Here is a 16576-nt window from a genome sequence, read left to right on the forward strand (position 1 = left end):
CTTGAAAATCGTGAAAATCGACGGTCCAAAAATGCATTACAAGATGCACTATTTTGAAAACTTGAAATCCATTTTTCTCTCACGTCCATGCATCTTGACGTTGAGATGATCAATTTGAGGATATTTGGACATCAAAACAACATCTTTTAGTGAATTTTGGCAAAAACAACTCATTAGCTAACACTTTGTTTATATATAAAAAACGTATACAATGAGACTATTTATCTTTAGTACAAGGTAGTCATAATTAATCTTGACCATTAAATGTGAAATTGGGTAGTTACATTTATTCTATTGAGCAAGCTCAATTTTTTTAAAAGAGATTCTCGAACTTTGTGACACATCCTAGCTATCAAATTTCATATTAAATGGTTATAAACAATTGTGACCTCCTTATACGAGAGTGTTTTTTTGGATATATATCATATTCAAGCGAGTTTATTTCACTCTTAAATTGTGGGAAAAAACCATGTTGTTCGGATACATTTAATTTTAAATCTAACACCTCATAAAAACAAAAACATCTCATAAAAAAGAACACTTTATGCAATTTTTTCTCTCTTTTATTAAACCATTTTTCCGTTTTTTTTATTTCTTTTATTATTTTCCAATTTGTCCTTCAAGTGCCATCCTTCTTCAAGGTTAAAGAGAGAGGCATCCGGATTTTGTTTGCAACGGTCCGCTCATTCAAAAATTCAAATTTCAGAGAAAGGAGGGGCTCTTTGGCAAATCACGATACATAATGGTGGTTTTAGTCATGGCTTAACATCCGAGCCTTTTTTTTCTATCATTTTCTGATCGTATTTAAAAAAAAGGAAAAAATTTATACAAGGGTGCAACCATATAATGTAAAACTATGGAGGCACCTCAAAATCCATAGAAAAAAGTAGTTTTAATGTTGAAAAACCTTTTGATTGTTCATTTCGACATCAAGATGTATGATCATGAAAAATAAAAACATTTAAAGTATAAAAAATAGTGCATAACTTATTATCTTTGCCGTCCATTTTCAAGATTTTCATATTTATAGATCTACTTGATTTTAACTATTTTTAAAATTTAAAATTTTATAACTAGATATAAAAATAGATTTTGATATAATCCTAAGAATATTTTAACATCAAAATTATATACCATGATAAAATTTGAAGGAGCACCCTACCTCTACGGCTGCGGATGCATCCATATGCCAACTGCGACCTTTCAAAAATTCCAACAACACTGCACCCTTCTTTTCCTTTTCAACAGTTCAGGTCTCATTTGTTTTTCTTATTTAAATTTGGGCTTTGTGGATTATCGCATAGGGATTCTTCCTCTGTAACAATCCAGTTTTCATTTCTATCAAATTGGGGCACGATCTTTGTGGATTCTTGTATCAGGGATTCTGATTATGACGAATTTTAGGAAAAGACATCTCAGTAGCGACGATGAAAACTGTGAACCAGAGGTTGAAGAAGAAAGGAGGTAACCTTCCTCCATACCCTAATTTAGGGTTTCTTTCGTATTCTTTGATTTTTAAAGCTACAGAGAAACCCCTATTTTATTCAAATGATATTAATTTTACAATCATCTGGATTTATCTGAATTTAATGTGTTAAATTTTTTTTAGAGCAATCACAGTGTTTTCATTTGATATAGTTCGTTCTAAATTAGGGTTTTATCCGCATTTCAATTTGTAGGGTTTTGGAATTCTATAACATGATAATTTTGAGGGTAATCTAGGGTTCCTTTTTAGCGGCTGCCTTCCAAATGTAGAGTTCCTCTTTCTGAATGGAGTTGTTTGCCTTTTAGAGTCTTGAGAAACTAGGGTTCTTTTGTTTTTCATTATCTGTGTATTGTATGTTAGGTTGTCATTAGAAGAAGTGAAGTTTCTTCAAAAGCAGTGGGAGAGGAAATCTGGTAGCCCTGTGATTCTTAATTCATAAACAATTGGTGTGGTTTCAAAGCTAGTGGGAGGAGTTGGTTTTGCAAGAAACTTTTGTTTAAGGGACTACTCTAACAATTGAGGGCCCCAACATGTATGAATTTGAAGTCCATCATTTGTTTGCTCCTGCATTTGTCTCTAATGGTATGACTTTTTCCCTTTTATTGACTGCTTGATGTCTTGAATTTTGGGTACTCATTTTTTTTATTATCGTTTAAAGTTACTGTAATTGAAATGATCACGAGCCATTGATAGATTCATCAGTTAATTGTGGTACTTGTGTTTTAGTTTTTGATTGTTCGATTGTTACGCTGCTTACTAATTTTGATTCACTTCATTGGTTTTTGGTATTGCTGATATTATTCTTGTTTTCTTCGATTAATTAATTTTTATATTATTGTGCGTTTGTTGATCTCTAGCCTCATAATATCAGTGATTGATTATATAATTGTGTGTTTATTGATTTTTAGCCCTCTAGTATCAATTCTTGTGATGCTAACTGCACATGATGATTTCTATCCCTATCTCATAAACTAATCAAGGGGGTGGTAAAAGGAGTGCCATTGTTGAATTTAGTTTTATGTGAAGAATGTTATTTGCATGTTTGGTTCATTTAGATGTTAGTCAGTGTTTCATGAAACTTAGTATTTGACCTTTGTTGTGACATGAACCAGCACAAGCACCGTTCAATAGCTTCCAATTCTGACTTCCATATGTAGATGAACTAATGACGCATGTTGGAATTTTTTTGCCACTTTGTTCCAAAGAGTTTCTTAGAAGCAGTGTTGGAACATTGAGGTAGGTCTTGCCTGAGACACTCAGGCTTGGGACATAATGAGCCGAACCATGCACATGGGAAACAGCCGAGCTTGGCCAGCTCCAAGTATTTTGTTATTATTGATCGGCCGAGTCTTTGAGAGGCTCGGCTGTGTCTGTCAGACATGGGTTGGAGGGACCCTTCTGAGTTCATGACCATAGTCCATGTTTTTCTACTGCTCAGAAGTGTTGTTCCTCTACTGTATACCTTTTTTTCTCAGAAAATTGTGACATATATGTAGATCGACTATGATAAGCATAAGTTATTGAAGGGGGCATATTTGCATGACCCCAATAATCACAATTGTCTGCTGAACCCAGTTTTCCCTCATGTATCGATTATGTTCTTTTTCATACATTTATTGATAAGGGTATTTTGGTTGTTTGTATATTTGTGACTATCTCAGTGGGAATTTTCCACATTGTCGATTGATGATAGCATTATCCTATGCATCATATTTAGTGTCATGTATATCATCAATCTTAGCACATGCATGTGCTACCTTGGTTTTATCAAATATTCTTATTGGATCGCCAAGGAATGGTTTTCCATCATATCATGTGATTTTTGGAACTCATGGTCTCTTTGATGAATTTATTAGCAGGCTGGTATGCTGAGTAGGGGTTGGCAAAGAAGCGTGGAAAGGATATCGAAACACTGAATCAAGCTGAGAATGAAACCAAATGTGCAGAGGATGAATTGTACATCATTCCTTAGCATCTTAAGGTTGGACATATGACACTGTAGTGGATCATGGTTGTTATCAATGCTTAATTCTATAAGAATTGTTATATATTTATATTTGCAAAGCCTCTCTCTCTCTCTCTCTCTCTCTTGGATTTAAACTTTCTTTTTGGTACTGATGCTATTGTTATCAGAAAAGTATACAATAAGGCTGTTTATCTTTAAGGAGGTCAAAATCACTTTTTAGCCATTGGATTTGAAATCAGACTGTTGGGGTGTGCTATTGACTGCACTCAGAGTTCGTGAAACATTTTATTGAACTTTGTGAAACACCCTTGGCTGTCTGATGTCATGAGTGATGTTACGTTCTTGTATCAAAGGTAAATGGTCTCATATTGTGCAATTCCTTATTAGTCAGTTCTTCATTTTCATTATTTAATCAGTTGGGCTACGGAAACATGGTAGTCATCTATTATGTAATATGGATCTGTTCATGTCACTTAATGGTGTACACTTCCTTTTTTGTCAAATTACAAGGAGAAACATGCGTCATCGTGGTGTGTTCATGTTTTTTTTATTTTTTATTTCCTTTTCTCAATACTTATTTCTGATGTTGTATGTGGCCAATGTTTGCAAATGACATGGATAATATTGTTAATCTTTTCCCCTCTCTGGACATTTGAAGAAAAAAAATAGAATAACTATTCCTATGAATGCGCTTAACATGTTTAAAATTTGGAGATGTATCTAGTGATTGGAAGTTCGCCTGTATGCATAAATCCATCTTTTCTATTTGATACTTGGTTCTCCTCCAGGACATACACAACTAGAAGTTCTTATTTGTACAAACTTCTAAATCAATCATTCATGTTCTAAAATATGATTTTTGGAATTGCCGTTCATGTTCTAAAATATTGGTTGAGTAATTTTCCATATTTTATTTTATGAATGTATTGACTCATAGATATTGCAATTTTAACGTTCAATTTAGGTGAAGAGGCAGAATTCAGAAGAAAGCTCAACTCAATGGACTACTGGAATCGCTGAAGTGCGGTTACCTATTAAGTATGCAATTATTTCTTGTCATATCTACCATTGTGCATGTTAAGTTCATGATAATGCTAACATTGAAGTTCAGATATTTGGATGGAGGTCCAAGGAATAAATGATGATCAGAATCAATTTCAGGCTTTTAAATAGAGTGCCCTTTCATGAGGAACTGGATGTTAGAATTCAAAAAACTAGATCGAAAGAAAGTTACAGAAGGAAATATATATATTTTCAGTAGTGGCTGATGTACCTGCTACAGTGCTATATGAAATAAAACGTAGCAAGAGAGGAGAAAGAGACACCTAATATGGAGAGGCAGGGCCTGAACTTTTGGAAGTGGTTACTGTATTAATCAGTTCTACTATAGGCTGTAACTAACATGTGAACACAGAAATACATTTATTGTTATCTACATCATCGCATTACGTCAGGGAAAAAAAAGAGCAGACGGGGAGGTTGGAACTTTAACAGAGGTCCGTTTATGGATGAAGCAGCTGTTGTTTTTCTTATTTCTTTGAAGTTCAGGGTGTTTTTTTAAGTGATTACAAATAATAACAAGCATACTATTCCTGGTAATAATGCATTTCCAGGAACCGTTGAACTTTTCTTAATTACACTTGAGTTCCTAGATCCTTCTTAATTAAAATGCATTGCGCACGACTTGGGTTTTTCTTAATCATAGAAGAGAAGAAATCTTGATTTCAATTGTCTCGTTGTTGTGACTTTTATAGGTGCAAGTTAAGAAATATTGAGGAAACTGAGGCTGCCAGAACCTGTTACAGGATAAACAACTTGTAGGGCGGGCAATGAGCATCCCTTCTAGTTACAGTGCTTACTACATTCAGCGTGGAAGAGCTTATGCTGAGAAACTCCACTGAGGTATTTGTGAATGTGACTCTTTTTTCTCTTATTTCTTTTTTGGTTTATTTGTTTTCCACTTTGTTTTTTTGTTCTCCTCTTCCTGCAGGCCATGTCTTGCAGGAAAACCTTACAATATTTTGATTTATTGAAATCTTGGAATTGCTTTCTTGTTATATAGCTCATCCAGAATATTGTATGATTTATTATGATTCAGAAATCTAATATTGAGCCAACTACCTTTCAATTTCTACAACTTAGTGCCCAACTTATTGCCACAATCAAAGAAATAATTGTGAAATTGTGAGTATGATTGCTGATCCTTGCAGTAGTTATAACTTTAACCGAAATAAATAAATAAAATAGTACACTGATTTGTTGTTTTATCAGGACGCATTTGTTTGAGGTTGGGTTATTTAACATACCTCAGGAAAAATTTGGATGGGTCATTTGGGCTGATTCTTGTTACTTCTCATGAAACAACGAAAATTCTTATCTGACTTCACTGTTTGAATTTCTTGGCAAATCCCTCAACAATAGTTATCTTATTGAATAGATTTTAATATATTTTGCTGAATGATAGTATTCCATGTTCTTTGAGGTGCTTAGCAATGGGGTATGCAGTTATCATTCCTGAAGTCTCTCTCTCTCTCTCTCTCTCTCTCTACTGCAGAAAAAATAAAAGGAAAGGAAAATCTCTCTCTTTATATCACTTTATAGCTGTTAATTTTTTGGGGTGTTTTTAGTCTTTTTACGTGCAATTTTCCCTGTAAATTATTATTCTACGTGATTTTATACGTATCTTAGAAACTATCTCATGAGTTACAGAGCATCCAGAGTTCAAAAGATAAAAAGTGCATGTGATAGCAATAATGGATCAAAAGCAACAGGGGGGGGGGGGGGGAGAGGGAGGGAGGAGGCAAATTGCAACGGATGAATTCATGCTTGAAGGATTTTGAAAGCGCGAGAGTAACTGAGTTATGCATAGATAAGATGAAGAAGATATTGCAAAATGCATTTCTTGTGATTTACTGATTAAACAGAATCCCACATTTCCTTTTCTCAAATTTTTTTGGAATTTTCTCCTTAATTTTGTATGGGAAAGGAAACCATATTCCTGTTGAGCAAGGTCTGCAGTGCTCCATAGACCATCAAATATATGTTCTTCATGATGAGCTTTGGAGATTAAGCGTAGCCCACCACACTTAATCTTCACTGTCCATCAATAGGGTTGGATGGTAGATCCTCCTATGGAGCATGTATTATAAATTCCATTGGATTGCAGTTAGTTTTTCCCATTCCCTGCTACTGTGGTTAATTATCCATTTTTTATTTTTTTCAATTTTCATTGAAATTTTGTAGTTGTTCACAGGAGAAGATTTTAAGAAACAAAACATGGTACGAGGCCAATTTGCCAAATCAGGTCTATAGGAGGTGTATCGTGTCGACAATTCAGATTTAGAAGTCAACCTATTGACTGCCAAAAAATGTTCTGGGATCCCCTCCTTAGCTTGGGCATCTGCCTCAAAGCTAGGTTTTTTTGTATGTACGCGTAAACTCGATGTCTTTTAGGCCATTAGTTTCATAAAAAACAAGGATCAGGTGTCTCTGCTCACCTGTGCACCGTCTAGTTACATTGAGCTTTTCACACTAGTAAACATAGTGTTTTATTCCTTAAAACATTGGCATAGTGTTAAAGGTGCTGCTCTCTAGGTTAAAGACTCTCGCCTTTCTCTCTCTCATACTACAATCGGCATATGTTCTGATGGGAGTTACAATATGCAACCACTTGATAACAACCCCCCATTCTTCTCACTTCACAAATATTCATATTCTTGCTATCTTTGCAGTATTCCTGTCTCTCCATCATGCACGTGTACACAATCAAATAGCGCAAAACAAGTCAAGGTTATGCATAAAATAAAAGAAAAAGTAGATTCCGGTGCTCAAAGGAACCAATAAGGAGTTAAAAGGGTTACTTCTAACTTCAACCATGAATTTTTATTTTTTTTTGGGGTGGCTGGGCCCCCTAACCAAGGAAAAAGTTCAATTCTCTACAATAACAATGACATGGAATAAATTTGAGAAACATTCAGCATTCCACTCTTCCTCTATAAAAAGAAGTTCCAGCATCTTCCAATCCTTTTCTCTCTCTTGAGTGTTCTTAGAACTATTCTTCTTTATGGCATCTTTATCTCTTGCAAAGCATTGCAATTTGCAAGTAATGTGCCATAGCTTTTGTACCTTCTTTCCCACAAACAACATAGGGCCAATAATACACAACCCCAACAAAGAGTTTAAGCTGCTTACAACGAAAGGCAAAATAACCTTTTGCACCCTCCTTTCCTCTGTCATAAAACCCTCATCTCTCTTCCTCTTTCTACATAGAAATTCAGCCATGAAGATTCCAAATCTTGCCATGGCCTATGAAGCCATGAAAACCCATTTGAGAACCATCACTAAATTTCATTTGAAGCTCTCTTATGCCATAGCTCCCTTCATACTTCTTTACACTCTCTCTCATCCTCAAGTTCAAAGCCTTCTCATCTACTTCTCCCCTCTAGTGTTATCAACAGGGCTTTGTTTCATCATTGCCTTCTTTCAATTGTGGTTGCATCAAGCTCAAGTAGAGAGAGAAACTCTCAACAAGCCAAATTGTGGAGAGAGAGAACCACCAAGTGAGGCAGACAGTGTATGGCAGCACTATTTTGATGGGTGCACCAACTGGCACCACACCATGGTTGTGAATGAAGAAATCGCTCAATGAGGTAATCTTTGCTTTAGCACTGCCGTAGCTCAAGTTTTATAAGGTGCACTTTGTAATTCTTGTATGTTTGGGAAACTGCGAAAGTGATTATTTTGGGGTTTCTTGTTTCAAGAATTCAGTGATGCTGTACTTTTGAGGCAAATCTCTCTCTCTCTCTCTCTCTCTCTCTCTCTCTTTCTTGTGTGATTTGGATTCTAGTTTCTTGTTCAAATTTAACTTTGCTTTCCCAAAAAAGAAATTGTCATGGGTCTTTAGTAAAACTTGGGAAAAATGTTCTCCTTATTTTTCACTTTAAACTATGATGGATTAGGTAGTTTAATTTCTAAACATGCATCAAGTTAAAGGGGATGGCTTGAATTTGAACTTGATTTTAAGTAAAAATAAAACAATTGTAGGTTTTGGGACCCTGCTAAACATTTAAGAAAAAGAGATTTTCCTCTTTTAAACAAATTCTAGTTAGGTTGACTTGTTTTTAAAACAGGGATTGTAAGTTCACCCTTTAAAATTTTGGGAAGCATGGATTATACTTTTAATGGTAAAAACAGTTTAAAAAAGGATTGTAAGTTCACCCTTTAAAATTTTGGGAAGCATGGATTATACTTTTAATAGTAAAAATAGTTTTAAAAAAAAAGATTTTAAGTTCAACCTTTAAAATTTTGGGAAGCATGGATTATACTTTTAATAGTAACAATAGTTTTAAAAAAAAAGATTTTAAGTTCAACCTTTAAAATTTTGGGAAGCATAGGTTATACTTTTAACGTTATGCTTTTAACGGATGGTAAAAATAGTTCAAAAAAAAAACAGGATTTTAAGTTCACCCGTTAAATTTTTTGAAAGCATGGGTTATACTTTTAATGGTAAAAATATTCAAATAAATAAATAAATAAATAAAAATCAAAATGATTTTAAGTTCACCCTTTAAAATTTTGGGAAGCATGGATTATAATTTTAACGGATGGTAAAAATAGTCAAAAAAAAAAAGAAAAAGAAAAAAAAGAAGCATGGGCTATACTTTTAATGGATGGTAAAAATAGTAAAAAAAAAAAAAAGGTCAAAAAAAGAAAAAAGAAAAAGACGCATGGATTATATACTTTTAACGTATGGTAAAAATAGTAAAAAAAAAAAAGAAAAAAGAAAGAGGAAAGAAATTTTAGAAATGCATGGACCAAAAAAACACTTGCGGTGAGCGTGGATCGAACACGCGACCTTCAGATCTTCAGTCTGACGCTCTCCCAACTGAGCTATCCCGGCAATGACATGTGTGTTCCCATATTAATAATTAATTGTTGTATGAACCAAAATGTACTCTTATTCCTATGATAGAATCTACTTTTAGGAATCCATTTGGGTCCTATTTTTTGGGGATGAGTCCGAAAGGATATGGAGAGTTTGTGGCTACTCGTTTTTTAGTATTCTCTTGAAGATGGGCTAGTGGCTTTTGGATGAGTTAGGTCTTTTTGGGTAAGTGATTTCATGTAACCTTATCATTGTAATATAATAAAGGAAAAAGTTTATATAAAGTTGCAATTTTAAAATGTAGAATTAAAGATGCACATCAAAAATCTGTAGGAAAAGATCGTTTTAATGTTGAAAAAGCCTCGAATTGATCATTTCGACATCGAGATGTATGAACCTAAAAAAACAAAAAATAATTTGAGTTCCAGAAATAGTGCATATTGCAACGTATTATTTTGGACCGTCCATTTTCAATATTTTCATATGCTTATAGATCTACTTGATTTTAACTATTTTTTAAATTAAAATTTTATAACAAGATATGAAAATAGATTTTCAGATAATCTTGATAATTTTTTATACTAAAATTACATGTTATTATAAAATTTGGAGGTGCACCTTAATTGGATTGGTTAAGGCTGCGACCTTACAGAAACCACACCCTATAATAAAACTACACTTCTAGAAAATTATTTTTATGGCATTTGTATGATCCCAAATCTTACATAGGCACTCTTTTCATCCTAGTGATCAATCCGAAAAAATAAAATTCAATTTGCACTTTAGATATGGTGAAAATGAGCCTACATCCAATAATGAATCTCGACATTTGGTGAGTTTTAAGGCCCTTTAGGAATTCAAAATCAATTATTCATTTTTTAGCATTCTTAATTTAATGCCCTCCATAAAATTTGAGAAAGGAAAAAATTCCTTTTAAGGTCTAGATTTAAGTATCTTACCAAACAGACGGCCACATTAAGTGGGTAAAAAAAAAACACATTCTATGGTGCATTTTTTAATTTTGTTTTTTTTTTTTTTTGGTTTGGTTTTTATTTTTATTTTATTTTTTTGTGATTGCTCATAAAAAATGAAATGGTATGTACTTAAAAATTGGGGAAAGTTAAGATGCGACCTAAGTGCTTCTGGACTCCTCCTGGGGCTAGTCATTTTAAATTAAATTTTGACGGCAGTTCCTTAGGTAATCCTGACCTTGTTGGAATTGGGGATGTGTTGCGTAATGATCAGGGACAGGTTGTTTTTTCTTATGCTGGTCCGTAGGCTCTGCTATGGCCAATCATGCGGAATTTGCCTCATTGCGACAAGGTCTTAAGCTCTTTATCTCCAAAGGCATTGGCAATAGTTGTATTTGTGAAGGTGATTCGCTTAATGTTATTGGCTAGTGTAAGAAGGAATAGTGTATTCTCTGGAAGCTCGAGTCTATCTGGTTGGAGATTATAGACATTTCAGTCCCCTTAGCTTTCTCTTTCTCTCATATTTATAGGAAAGCTAATGCTTTAGCTGATTCTCTAACCAATGGTGGGGTTTCCCTGCCTGTTCTTTTGTTTTTCTTTGATGTAATATCTTTTTAGTAGTTTCTCATTAATAAAAATTGGAACCTTTGTCAAAAAAAAGAAAAGAAAGAAATGATATCAAATAAATGGCCCTAGCATGGTTTTTTAATATTGATCCATTGCATTACTTTAAGAAAATTGCATAAAATCCCTCCCCCTTAGGACTATTTCTATCTGGTACAATATGGAGACATACATAATACTAGATTTTTACAGACACACAGAAGCATGTCTAATGCGACCTATATGTTTTTTTTCTCAACATTTCTTCTTGAAATCTTACTATAAAAGTATTTCATGAAACTAAAGTATCACCTTCTAGGTATCACATCTAAAAAATTAGTGTACGTGATGTCTATATCTACACGAAATATTCATACAAATATTTATATCAATGTGACATAGAATTGGACTTGGTTGGAGTATACTTTTGCTTTTTCTAGCATTTGTTTATTTTTTAAGTTTGTTTTTTCTAGCATTATCTATTCTATAGTAAGCTTGGTTCATTTATGGACGTGAAAGAATGTTCAATGAAGCAATATTTGGAAATGCTTGGAGAAAAATCTAACAAAAATGCCAAAAGTCACTAGAACAGAAGTGCGAGGGGAAGATATAAAAGGAAATTGACTCTTTTTTTTTTTTTTTCTTGGATGTTAATTTGGAACCTGGAGAAAATGGAAATCTGGATGTCAATACTCACACAACCTCCAAATCGATGAGTTAGTCAAATCCAAATTTTACTATATAGGTACTTCCTCAAGAGTTATTTAAGACATACCCAAAATTGCCTTTGTATTAGTTTTTAACCCTGAATAAGTGAGGCTATTCTCGCAAAGGTGTGGTCAGAATATGGCATAGGCCTTAGGTTAGAAAGTAAAGCCACACAACATAAACTTGCAGGAAAATGAAGTCCTGAAGTGGGAGATCCCTATGGTGGTGTAAAAAATCAATTTTTGTTTTTGATGATGGATTTCCAACTATCCAAACAAAAAAAACTGGTGTAGACCTGGTGGATCAAGAAAATTTTGAATGGACGGTATAGATAATGTGTTATAAATTACACTATATTTAGGGCTTTAAATTGTTTTTATGTCCACATTTATAATTGTCAAGGTTGAGATGATCAAACTTGAGGATGTTGTAATGAATTACATTTGTGACTAGGTCTTGAGGTTTGGCTTGACATTTTATCAAAAGGTCGAGACCTAGATTTTTTGCTTTTGGCAGTGAGTTACTTGAGCCAAGTGGCCTAAATACTCCGGTTTATTTTTTAGTTTTGAACTCAAAACATGTTTTTATATTAAAACATCTCGTTCTATGATTGGAGTCCAAACAAGTAGTTATATTTTGATAGTTTGACCTAACTCAAGTTACCTAGCTAAAAGATATAATTACCGTAACTTGTCCTAGGTTCCATAATAAGAAAAACATACTCCTAATAGCAAAATATTATGGGTTTGGAACCTAAAATATGCAAGGGATATAAGTCTGTTGGCACAAAACTTTAGTGGCCAAATTATCAAGTGCCTTGACTTCTCCATAATTCCAAACCTGCATCAAGGGTAACTTATATATTTATCTAGATACCCCGGTGAAAAGATTTTATATAAGCACCTCGTTCATTTAAGGTCGTGGGTTGTATAAGTTGCAATCCTAAACTATCAAAGTTAAGATGCACCTCCAAATTTTGTCACAAGTTGTTTTTGGTATCTAAAATTCGTAAGATGTTTGGAGAATCTATTTTTATCTCTAATTATAAAATTTTAAACTTTAAAGATGACCCAAATCAAATAGATCTAAAAACGCATAGATTTTTTTGAAAATAGATGGTCCAGATAATGTGTTACAAGATGTATTATTTTTTAGACTTAAAATAAATCTTTTCCCCATATCCATACATCTCCATAATGAATTAGAGGGTTTTTCAATAGAAGAAGTATATAATGAGACTATTTACCTTTGGTACAACGTGGTCAAAATTAATGTTGATCATTGGGTGACTACATTTATTCTATTGACACACTGAAGCTACCAAATTTCACATCGAAAAATGTGACATTCTTGTACTAAAGGTAAATAGTCTCATTGTATACATTCACTTTTCAATATGAAAGCAACCTTTTCATATACTGTTTGAGATGCATCTTAATCCCACAATCTGTGCATCTTAATCCCACAATCTAAGTACCTTGATTGAACCCCTTTTGATTTTCAAAGGGGCTTGATTTTTCCAATAAAATAAGTGACTAGTCATTTGAATCCAAATAAGGTATCTTCGTTTTATGCCTACGGTATCTAAGATAACCTTCGCTCAGAAAAGTGCCTTAAATCAATGATTTAAAGATAAACTTAATTTAAAAATAAACTAAATAAAAGAGAGAGAGTAATGAAAATGATTCATGGCCCTTCATTTCTTCTTTCAAGAATGGGCATATCCATGGCTATGACATAATATAGCTCTAGGAGAGAGAGTGGGTCTATTCCACTTTATGAAAACACTTGGTGGGCTCCTCACTTTCTAGCCTCAACCAATTTTTACAATCATAGAAAACAAAAATAGAGAGAGAGAGAGAGAGGCCTCATGCATGCATGTGCATGCTTGAGAAAGAAAGAGAAGTGAATAAGAGTATGTTTAGAGAGAGAGAGAGAGAGAGAGAGAGAGAGAGAGGTGAACTAGAATTGGATGGTAGTGGAGTAGGTTTGGCCAAAAGTCCAAGAAGAAGGAGCCACATTATTGAAGATACGGGTCCGGCCATTGCTAGTGGTGACCCTAAAGGACAAGCCCTGCCCATTTAAGTAAGCGTTTGATTGCCAATTCATGCCCCAATTCCTGTTCATGCTTTGCCATTCGGTGTTGCTTCCCTTTATATCGACGGTTCTGATGTCCCCTGCTCCCCCCACATTGGTGATCAGCACCAATTCGAAGTAATCTCGACCATTTATTGTGAACCTCACGCCTCCTGTCCTCTTGCATGTCACCCTAGAAAACACAAGACCTCCGGTTACTTATATAAGCAAATGCATTTGTAATCATACGAAAACACACACACACACACTCTCTCTCTCTCTCACTTGTAAACATGAATCCGCGTTTCTCTCTCATGCAAAAGCACATGGAGAGAGAGAGAGAGAGAGAGAGAGAGAGAGAGAGAGAGAGAGAGAGAGAGAGAGAGAGAGAGAGCACCTTCTATAGAGAACAGGCACAATGCCTGCCTTGTAAATGGCAATGCTTTGGAAAGCCGGCTGAGACATGTCAAAGTGCTCTCTGGGTGGGTTGCACCACCCTCCATTGTCACTTGGCAGTGCAAAGTTTGGGGGGCAAAAATTGGTGGCAGTTATTGTGATGGAGGTGCCTTTCAAGCACCACTGTGGAACTTGGCTAGCATCACACATTATTTGGAAGCAGGCACCACAAGTGGCTCCATTATTGAAGAGAGCTGTGCTCAGTGCTGCTGTTTTAATGCCATATCCATTGTCATTCAAATTCCCATAGCCACAAGCACCCCCTGCATCATCAACAAACGAAAAAAAATTGAATAATTTTAAGTAGATACAAATTTTTGAACGTCTTTTTTTTGAATTTTGAGTTTAGTCAATGACGCATTCAACACCACCCGAGAGTTATTGTGGCCTCCTTGTATTAAAACTAAATGACCTCTTTATATGCTTTTTCATAAATACAAATAGGAGGTTGAAATTTAGCTTAAACATGAGGAGAAATAAATGCAATCCCAAGAAGAGGGACTACCAAATGTAATGCAAGCTCCAAAAATAAGCCAAAGGACCAAGGGTGAAGAAATGAGGATTTTTACTGACCCATTGTTCCTGATGCATCTCCTCCACCATAGAAAGTACCATACGCAGAACTCCAAACAGCCAATGTCTTTCCAAAATTGGAGATAAACAAGGCAAGGGCAAATAGAACACCTCCAACTTTAGAACAGCTTTGCTTCTCCATTGACCCTCTCTTGTCTTGACACCAAACTTTCTCAATGAGAAATGGGGTCCCAACTCTTGGGTATTTATACAAGCTGGTCAAATATCTTAGTCCACTTTAAAATAGTTAAAAAATAAATGGTGGGCTAATAGAAACACAATAAAATTTACTTTGGTTCTTCCTAAATGACCTGAATACCCCTTAACAGGGACAAAACTAAAATGCCCTTCAAATTTTCAAAACTGCAAAGCATGATATTAGCTATATTTTTGGCAATTAGCATAATTGCTCTCTATAAACTAAGTATCAAGGAGTTTGATCTACACTATTGATATACTAATTAGCAAAAGAGAAAAGGAAATAACTTATGAAAAATATTTATACAAAGTATCAACATTATACTATGAAAGTAAGCTAGACTTCAAAAACCCATGGAAAAAGTTTTCCGGTGCTAGAAAACCGTCAAATTTATCATCTCAATATCGAGAAAGGATTTCAAGTCATAGAATTAGTGGATCTTGTAACAAATTATTTGGTCCATCAATTTTAAGAGCTTCAAGTGCTTAAAGATCTGCTCGATCTGTATCTTTTTTGGGGCTTTAAATTTTATACTTCGGGTAGAAATAGATTTCCAGATCACTATAAGATTTTTCGGCACTAAAGATCCATCTTCCAATAGGGTTTTGAAGGTTCGCCTTACTTTAATTGTTGAAGTTTTGTGCCTTAAAACCTTACCCATGGCTAAATGCCCTAGTAGGCTCTCAATTTACAATAATTTGAACTATTAGTGAAAAGTTCCACATGTGAAACACAACATTCACTTTACTTAGATCCCAGGGAATGTATTTATTTATAACAATTTTGCTAAATTTTTGTGAAATATGGGGTTTATATCCATGAAAAGTGGTTCAATTTATCACTCCATTTTGGCTAAAAGTTCACAAATATTTTATTGTCTACTTCAAGGCTAATTTGGTCATTATATACATTCCATGGGGAAAGCAATCCTGTGCACATGCTCCACAAAAGGAATTTCTAGGGCATGTGCACATAGTCACCAACTATAGGGTTAAAACAGTAGTACGAAATGGTACAACTTGGTACTCAAGAGAAGAAGTGCATATTAATAAATTTTAAATGTTTTCTATACAGTATTCAATCCATTTGCAAAACAAAGTCAAGAACTTTTTAATTATTTTTCCCATTCCCTACCATGTTATATAACATGCAAGATCATTGAAAAATGATGGATTTGTCTGTGCATTCAATCCCTAGAAGGCCAAAAGTATTAAGTTAATCAGCAAATGGAGCTTTAGATTATGGACTTGAAATCCTTACGTTGGGGCCAAAAGCAATTTATTTATTGATTTAATTTATGTGAAATCCTTAGTTTTTTTGTGATTAATGTAAATTTTATTTATTAATTTTACATTGATAACCACAAATTCAGGCACTTATTAGGGGTCCCCCATGTATCTTCCACATGGGTGATGCAATCATTGGTTACCTAAGCTCAGCCATTCAACCTCTGCCATATAGCATCAAATAGCCTATTGGAAAAGTATTAAATACTTGGGTCCTTTCCATAAAATCGATTAAAAGTTGGATTAAATCTGTGATTGTTACTCTAATAAATTAGTAGATATAACATGCGCCCCCTGTAGCATATTGTGCACCTGCCTCTTTGAGTTAAAAACTTTTAAAAATGGTTTTGGTTTTTTTAATTAAAATT

General features: G+C 34.3%; 1 protein-coding gene, 1 long non-coding RNA gene, 1 other non-coding gene and 1 pseudogene across 4 annotated transcripts; 2 read left to right on the plus strand and 2 right to left on the minus strand.

The window, feature by feature from the left end:
• Positions 1 to 1390: 1390 nt before the first annotated feature.
• On the plus strand, positions 1391 to 6017 carry LOC110006902 (protein COP1 SUPPRESSOR 2-like; annotated as a pseudogene). The gene is made up of 5 exons (XR_016050428.1): positions 1391 to 1464; positions 1847 to 1907; positions 3363 to 3467; positions 4417 to 4490; positions 5207 to 6017. The product of XR_016050428.1 is annotated as a protein COP1 SUPPRESSOR 2-like (transcript).
• A 1572-nt stretch (positions 6018 to 7589) lies between these two features.
• Positions 7590 to 10980, plus strand: LOC110006905 (uncharacterized). The gene is made up of 2 exons (XR_002280274.2): positions 7590 to 8101; positions 10582 to 10980. It is a non-coding gene; the product is annotated as an uncharacterized LOC110006905 (long non-coding RNA).
• Positions 9279 to 9351, minus strand: TRNAF-GAA (transfer RNA phenylalanine (anticodon GAA)). The gene has a single exon. It is a non-coding gene; the product is annotated as a tRNA-Phe (tRNA).
• A 2310-nt stretch (positions 10981 to 13290) lies between the features above and the next one.
• Positions 13291 to 14911, minus strand: LOC105420337 (expansin-A11). Its single transcript, XM_088859620.1, has 3 exons — positions 14724 to 14911; positions 14092 to 14413; positions 13291 to 13887 (listed from the first exon to the last, which is right to left on the minus strand). Exons 1-3 carry the CDS (start codon positions 14863 to 14865, stop codon positions 13581 to 13583), a joined length of 771 nt encoding a protein of 256 aa, XP_088715746.1. The 5' UTR covers positions 14866 to 14911; the 3' UTR covers positions 13291 to 13580.
• Positions 14912 to 16576: the final 1665 nt, after the last annotated feature.

Source organism: Amborella trichopoda, chromosome 2 (assembly GCF_054954075.1).
Source record: "Amborella trichopoda isolate Santa Cruz 75 chromosome 2, AtrichopodaSantaCruz75HAP2 v2.0, whole genome shotgun sequence".
Lineage (NCBI taxonomy): Eukaryota > Viridiplantae > Streptophyta > Magnoliopsida > Amborellales > Amborellaceae > Amborella > Amborella trichopoda.

Coding starts and splice junctions, on each gene's coding strand:
- LOC105420337 (XM_088859620.1), bottom strand. CDS start 14,865: ATGGAGAAGCAAAGCTGTTCTAAAGTTGGAGGTGTTCTATTTGCCCTT. Junction 14,414..14,723: donor AGATGCATCAGGAACAATGG/GTCAGTAAAAAT, acceptor TTGATGATGCAG/GGGGTGCTTGTGGCTATGGG. Junction 13,888..14,091: donor GTGCCTGTTCTCTATAGAAG/GTGCTCTCTCTC, acceptor TGTGTTTTCTAG/GGTGACATGCAAGAGGACAG.